At 36.3% G+C, this 8214-nt stretch overlaps 1 protein-coding gene across 1 annotated transcript in view; it reads left to right on the forward strand.

Annotated features, from left to right (window-relative positions):
- LOC106679608 (serine/threonine-protein phosphatase 6 regulatory ankyrin repeat subunit B) overlaps window positions 1-8214 on the forward strand; it is a gene marked incomplete at its 5' end in the record, with an annotated part of 19619 nt that overhangs the window by 4321 nt on the left and 7084 nt on the right. The window contains 1 exon segment of the mRNA XM_067050774.1: window positions 5206-5277. Within this exon segment, the coding sequence (XP_066906875.1) occupies window positions 5206-5277 (72 nt within the window).

Consider the following 8214-nt stretch of genomic DNA (forward strand, 5'->3'; position numbering starts at 1 on the left):
ATTGTTATTGTTGGGCATGGATTAATAATGATTATGTTGGGCATTGTTATTGTTGGGCATGGATTAATAATGATTATGTGTTTATAGTTTTCTATAGATTAATACAAGAAGATGGTCCGGGAGGAGAGTGGAGTCAGGAGTCAACATCACTAATTAGTAGTAATTATTTTATTATGTCAATGTTTTAAAAAATATAAAATAATACAAAAAATAAAATAAATAAGTAAATCATAAAAATTAAAATAATCATAAAAGTGGGAGTATTATTCTTTATTAAGATTTTAATCTTCATTATTTATTTATAAGTACTGACTTTCTGATTTGTCTGATTCATTTTTTATATTTTTTCATACTTTACGTTTTATTTTTTTTATATTAACATGGTTGTTATCTTGTACTTAGCAGAAGTCTAAAATTCAGGCCTAAACGGCGGAAAAATAAAACAAGTACTCTTCGATATTGGCCGCCCCTCTCCCATGGCCATCTTTTCCTCTAAGAACTAGAATAGTTTAGCAATTACAGTCAAAACTCAATAAGTCCAAGTTAAATTGAGTTCTGTTTTAATTTGTGAATTGTTCGTTAACAAGGTAGGTAATAAAGGTCTGACATATTATTTAGAGACATCAGTAATCTGCTAATATACGAGTCAATCTCTCTACAATGTAACATTTGTGTCCCTGACTGATAGTAGGTCCTTACTATAAATATATGGATATGACAAAAAATTGGGCGGAATTTCTGACCAGAACACTCAGTAATACTAAGCACCAAAAGGAAAATGAATTTATCTTTACCGTTCAGACTATATATCATAATATATGCCTCATACTTTCAACATCACACCCCTAGAATGTTTGAAAACTTCACCAATTCTGAAGAACGTGCAAGATAGAAAAATTAGTTGGGTTTATAACACTGGAACATTCCCAACGATCCGTTTGTAACCTCCTAGATTTTGCTAGCTCATTTGTTTTCACCTGGCTAGTAACCAATTGTTGAGATCGTAAGCGTCTCCTTACAGCCTGGTCGATTTCGTCTAACCTTGGGGTTGGTTACAACCTAATTATACAACGAACTTACGCATTAACTCATTAAGCCATCACACTACAAATCATGAGGCCTTTAATTGAATATCCTCACAACCCTGGATCATGTAGGTTGCGAGGAATGCATATTTTATATATGTTCTCACACAGAATCAAACTGACGCTCATATGTAGGTATGTTGTTTCTCAATTGCCCCATATTGTGGAGGGCAATAAAATATAAATAAAATTCGTATTATGAAGTAATGGAATTATCAAAACACACTTACGTAATTCGATTTTGAATTTAATTATTTTCAACTTTCTTAAAGTGCAAACTTTTTCGTAGCTTAGAACATTTGGATAATAATCTTATTCTCATTCTATATTATTATATTAAAGGTAACTTCAAAGTATAATTAATTATATTCATATTTATTGTCTTTTACGGGAATAGAGTAGGTAGTTTGAGGTATGCACAGGAACAAAAAACTCTGATCATTCAAATAAATTTGACTATAGTACTTAAATTTGTTGTAAATAGTACCGGAAGATTATTGATTGACCGTGTGTAAAGATGAAAGGAATATGGTCCGGGTGCGGTCAAAAAAACTCAAATAGTAGAATTAAACTATTTTAGTATATTATACTATTATAGTATATATATTTAGTACCGTATTAAATTTATTTTTATTTGTATTATTTTCGTTACTATTTTTATTTATTTAAAAACAAACATCTATTTTACGTCTGTATTATATCTATATTTTACGTATATATTAAGAAACAAAATGCAATCGAAAAAAACGATGACAATTATTTACTTAATTTAATAGTACAAAATGTAGCACTTGCAGAGAATGAGCCAAACATGAACGTAGGTGTTCTCTTAACAACAAATGAGATTCGTGGAATTCTCTGCTTTAAAGGTCTCCTTAATCTTAACAACTTAGCAAGTCTAATGGAGTGTAATATCATAATTTTCAGTTTGAGTTATTGAGGCTCATATTCGAGTACTGGAATATCTTATCTATTAATGCATTGGGGAACAGGAAAAACTCCTAATCTGGTTTCGGGGTTTCCCCATCTTCGAGTACTAATTTTCCTAAAATTATAAAAATGAATTCAACAATTATCAACAATTTTTTATGAATACAATTAAAACCTTATAATCATTTTTACCTCATTTTGTTTAGAACATATGTTTTGTCATATAGTCACACTAATTAAAATCTATAACCCAACATTGTTTAAACAATGTCGTTCACTATTGATACACTAGCCATTATCTCTTTGGACATATCAATATGCCTCTATATTGTTTGCCTATCTCCCTATTGATATGTATTATTTAATAAATTTTACCATTCAAGTTGAATATTATAGTTTTGGATTGGAAAATTACTTTTTAAATATTTTTCTTCATTCCTTATTGTTAAAGTGAGATGTAAAAATTCATTTTTTGTTGTGTACACGTTGCTCTGTGGCATGATTTTTTATTAAATGTATTTATTAATATTTACAACTGTACATTAAATATATCAAGTAAATTTGAGGAAATCTTAATGTTATGGTACAAGCATGTAGAGAAACTACCCATTGGTAGCACTCTAAAAATATTTTTACAATATAAGAGGCCATCTTCTTTTCAGACACCTCGGAGGATTGTCCGGAATAAAAGAGGAAGCAAGATTAGAAACTAATGTGTTTGAGTGGTTAGGGAGTTTATAATGGAAGGATTGATATCTGGTTCAGGCTAGATCGGTTACAAATGGAACATTAAGGTCTTTGTTGATGATTTTATTTGTGACAAAGTAGGGAGCATTTAGGATTTTACAAAGGAATTGGGATTGTAAGGATTGGATACGAGAGGAATTCGAAGGCTTCGTGGAGCCCCATAGCTCAATGCCGTATTTCCAGATAGGTCTTATAATTGTCATGTATCAGTCTTTTGTAATGAATTGGAATAGTCGAAACACATCGACGTGCAGTTTCCTGTCTTTTCAGTCTTGAGTGAGGATTCCAGGTTAGTCGTTAGATGTAGTCCAAGGTAGCGTATCTGTTCTACACGGGTAAGGGCAACATTATTGAAGTATACTGTAGGGCAGTCAGTAGGTTTACGACGTAAGGTAAAGGTAATTTGATGGGATTTGTTGGAATTTATTTTAATCCTCCAATTACGACACCATTCTTCGAGAGCTGTGATATGGGATTGAAGAGTTTAGGATGCAATTAAAGGGTTGTTATTAACAGCGAGCACACATGTGTCATCGGCATACGTGGTGAGGCTAGTGTTAGGATTGGTTGGGATGTATAGATTGTGTAGAGTATGGGACCGAGGATACTACCCTGAGGAACACCAACGGACTGAAAGAAGAGGGATGAATAGGAACCATTGTAGTTTACTTTAAATAATCTGTCAGTGAGAAAGGAACGTATAATGAGAAAGTATGTGGGAGGTAGGGATTTACGGAGTTTGTAAAGAACTCCCGGGTGCCAGACTCGATCAAAAGCCTGTTCTACATCGAAAAAGACTCTCGGGCAGTATATTCCGCGCTCCAAATACGAAACAACGTCCACCACACGATGACAATGCTGGATAATGGAATGATATGTTCGGAATCCAAATTGGTGATCTGGTATTATATAATTGGAATCAAGGATGGGGAAGAATATAATTTAAAGCAGAATAAATTTGCTAAAATACGGGCATAGCTAACATAACTTGAAAAGTCATAAAATATATACGAAAAACTCAGTATTTAGTGAATTTATTGTGGGAAATCAGGTACCGTGAGATGTACCGATGTCTATTAGCACTCAAATTAAAGCTAGTTTAATAAGCCATAACGTATGTTCTAATGTTTCTCTTTGTAGGAGTAGTAGTTTTCATAATATTTGCTAAAAAATTCACAAATTTTCGATTTCTATTTGTTTTAACAAAATTTTGATTTATGAAAAACTATATCTCAGGAAATATATAATGTACAGATGTCCATTACCTATCAATTTAAACATAGTTTAATGTGTCATCCAGTATGTTATAATGTTTATTATTTCTATAAAGTAAAGTAGTTTAGAACTTTATTATTCGTACTGGTAGTAGTATTGAAGACCATTCTCCTCTTAGAGTCTTGTACTATATCTGCTGCCAGGAGACCATTATCCTCTTGGAATCTTGTACTATATCTTCTGGCAGGAGACCATTCTCCTCTTGGGATCTTGTACTATATCTTCTGGCAGGAGACCATTCTCCTCTTGGGATCTTGTACTATATCTTCTGCCAGGAGACCATTCTCCTCTTGGGATGTTGTACTATATCTTCTGGCACGAGGCCATTCTCCTCTTGGGATCTTGTACTATATCTTCTGGCAGGAGACCATTCTCCTCTTAGAGTCTTGTACTATATCTTCTGGCAGGAGACCATTCTCCTCTTAGAGTCTTGTACTATATCCTCTGGCAGGAGACCATTATCCTCTTGGAGTCTTGTACTATATCTTCTGCGAGGAGACCATTTTCCTCTTGGGATCTTCTGTCAAACCATTTATTATATATGTTCTATAAAGTAAAGTAGTTTAGAACTTTATTATTCGTACTGGTAGTAGTATTGAAGACCATTCTTCTCTTAGAGTCTTGTACTATATCTTCTGCCAGGAGACCATTATCCTCTTGGAATCTTGTACTATATCTTCTGCCAGGAGACCATTCTGCTCTTGGGATCTTGTACTATATCTTCTGGCAGGAGACCATTCTCCTCTTGGGGTCTTGTACTATATCTTCTGGCAGGAGACCATTCTCCTCTTGGGGTCTTGTACTATATCTTCTGGCAGGAGACCATTCTCCTCTTGTACTATATCTTCTGGCAGGAGACCATTCTCCTCTTGGGGTCTTGTACTATATCTTCTGGCAGGAGACCATTCTCCTCTTGGGATCTTCTGTCAAACCATTATCCACTTGAGATCTTGTACTATATCTTCTGGCAGGAGACCATTCTCCTCTTGGAGTCTAGATCTTGTACTATATCTTCTGGCTGGAGACCATTCTCCTCTACTACTAAAAGCTATTCTTCTAGTGCAAATCATGAGATGAACTAATTTTACAAAGCTACATACTTAATAGATTAACCTTACTCATAACATTGCCTGATTTTTAAAATCGACATTTCTCTTAACTGTTTCAGGTACAATAAAATGAAGACTACTCCAAAACCTACCTTGGCCACAACTACCACCAAACCAGCCAAGGCTACAAGGTAATTTCATCTTTGTTTGTTTCAATATGATTCAGGATTGTGTGAGAACATTTCATTTCAGTAACCAACCAAATCTCTTATTTTTATGCTGCAAAATATATTCCCCAGAATATGCCATATAATATGCAACTCCATAAAAATATTTTATATATATAACAAGATGTTAAAATATTCAAATATTAGCAGATCCGGCAAAGCTTCGCTATTGCTATATTTCAGGATCATATACATTAATTTAACACTTTGATATCAATTAATATTTAACTTACAAGCATTTGGTCTGAAAGACTTAACAAAAGGAAAAAAGGGAACAGAATTATAACGCACGCTTACTAGAATGATACTGCTTTTATTCTCTCTGTAATGCTCCTATATACCTTATCAATGCTTATTTACATAGCGAGTTAGGATTGAGGCCTTGTCCTACCATAACTCCCCCCTATGCAGATGCCTCATAAACTCCAAAAAGATAAAAACAAAAATAAATAAAAAACTATCCTATGTACAAGAAATAAAAGAAAACTGAAAGATACACTTTTCATAACCTAAAATTAGCAAACTCACTTCACAAAAAGAATAAAAATATCGCTCACTTCTGTTCTCCTCACCATTAACTTAATAAAACACTTTTATCTTCTACATATGTAAATCTTTAGAACTCTATACATCAACGTTATGTACAATAGACGTTGTGACAATTCTTATATTTTACAGAAAGAGACAAAAAGCTGAAAAGCCAAAAAAAAATACAAGGAAAACAAAACTTTTGCCTTTGCAGAGATGAGAAAACTTCAGATATCAGTGATTGACATGGGAAACTTGAGTTGTTCTACATGAACCGTCCTTCTTTTTTTCTAGGTCCTTCGTTCCTAACATTCTCTATTGTTACTATGTTATACTCTCTAATTGTAATCACTCTGAATGGTTCCTCATATCTTTGAGGCTTCTTACCCCTGTTTGAGCTCACTCTACAGTACACAATGGTCCCGATGTCAATTTTCCCCACTATATCCTGTAAGCCAGCGTTATAGCGCGCCACACGTTCGACGGGAGAGAAACCCGTAACCGTGTGAACGGAGTGGTTGTAGGCCGCTTTCGCTCTCACCATAGCTGCATCTGGTTCCAGACCCTTTTCCAGTTGGTAAACCCTCAGGTGATCGCTTAGCGTACTGTGGAGCCGCTTTATATCCTCTCCTACTTTTAGGATGACCTGGTGTGTTCAGATACCATTTAACCTCAAAGCCCTTCATTTCTTCCCTAACGTTGGCATTATCAAACTCCCGGCCTGCGTCCGACGAGATCCATTCCGTAAAACTGGAACCATACACGCAGAGCTCCCAGCACCGCCTCCGCTGATTTCTCTTAAATCAGGTTTGCCATAACCGCTTTACTGAAAAGATCGAACACCGTAACCCAATTGTAGCCTCTCCAGGTGAAGGTGTCGATCTGCAAGTCTGCGAGTGTTTTGTCTATCATACTTGGTGCTCAGGCATACCTCGTATTTCCCAATGGTTTCCTGAGTAGTTTTCCGCATCTCCCACAAGAAGTACTTCCGACAAAGAGCTTGATAGGTCTCATTTAGGCCGCGGTGATTGTTCTTTCCCTAATGGTACGCCAGGGTGACCTCCTTCTCTTGCTCCACATATCAAAGGGTTCCCACCATCGTCGTACAATGAATGAAGGTTCGGTCCACGCCTATTTGTTCCCGTCTCTAAAGTCGCCATATCTTCTCCCATACCACTCCGTCCCCTACATTATAAGTCCTCCCAGCCTTGGATGAATCATTAAGCACCCGGCAAATTTGAACATTCCTGACCCCCGGTGTCGACCAGATAGTGGTAATAAATGTTGCCCCGTAATTGACGAAATCCATCTTCATCAACCCCGACGTTCTGGTCTTCCAGATGATTTGGTGTGCTTTGTCGTTTATTATTTCATCGATCTGATCCATTTCTGTTGATCTTACCTCGGTCGAACTTTCATCTCCAGATGGTGTTTCGTGGTCGCGCCCCAGGTGTACTTTGCGTTTCCTCCTCTTCCGGCGTCCATTCTCTCAAAAACTGGCGTACGTCTCCAGACATGTGTGGTTGCTCCTCTTCTATTGCATTTATAGTGATCGCCCGTGACAGCCAATCGGCTATCGCATTCTCCTTTCCTGGCTTTTACTGGATTTCAATGTTGTATTGGCTAAGGAGCTCCTTCTAGCGGCTCACTCTAGCCGAGGATTCCTTTAACCTTCCAACCCACTGAAGTGGCCTATGGTCGGTATGAACCCGAATTAATTACATGTTTTGGTATCGCCATTTTCTGGATCGCCTCTAACTTATTCACATCAGGCTGGACTCCCTGTTTGGAAATAGTCTGCCCTAAAAAATTGATTTGGATTTGTCCCAGTCTCTTGACTCCTCTGCAGACAACTTCAATCCGAATTTCCTAACCTGTTGGAACACTACATGCAAGTGGGACACATGCTCTTCCTCGGTTTTACTGAACACTAGAAGATAGTCCATGTACACCTGGCTCATGGACTCATAGATTCCTCACAAAAACTCGTCCATCAGCCTCTGAAACGTGATGGGGGGCATTTTTCAGACCGAAGGGCATCTTTATGAATTCGGAATGCCCCCTTTCGAATGTAAAGACCGTTTTATGCTGGTCTTCCGGGTGCATTTTGATTTGGTGATACCCGGTTTTCAAATCCAGGGTACTGAAGAATGTGCTATGTGCCTTTAATGCGTGTTCGTGTGTAACGATAAAGATATATATGTAACGATAATTACGTTCTTTATTCGTCAATAGAACAATATTTACACTTACTTATATAACACAACATTTATAATTTACAGTTTTTTTAGATAACAACACAAGTTCTTCCTAATTAAATTTATTGTAATTAATCATATGGCGAGAGGTTTCAAATGGGTTTGCCACTAAAAC

This window comes from Halyomorpha halys, unplaced genomic scaffold, assembly GCF_000696795.3.
Source record: "Halyomorpha halys isolate HHAL.00 unplaced genomic scaffold, Hhal_1.1 Scaffold210.1, whole genome shotgun sequence".
NCBI lineage: Eukaryota > Metazoa > Arthropoda > Insecta > Hemiptera > Pentatomidae > Halyomorpha > Halyomorpha halys.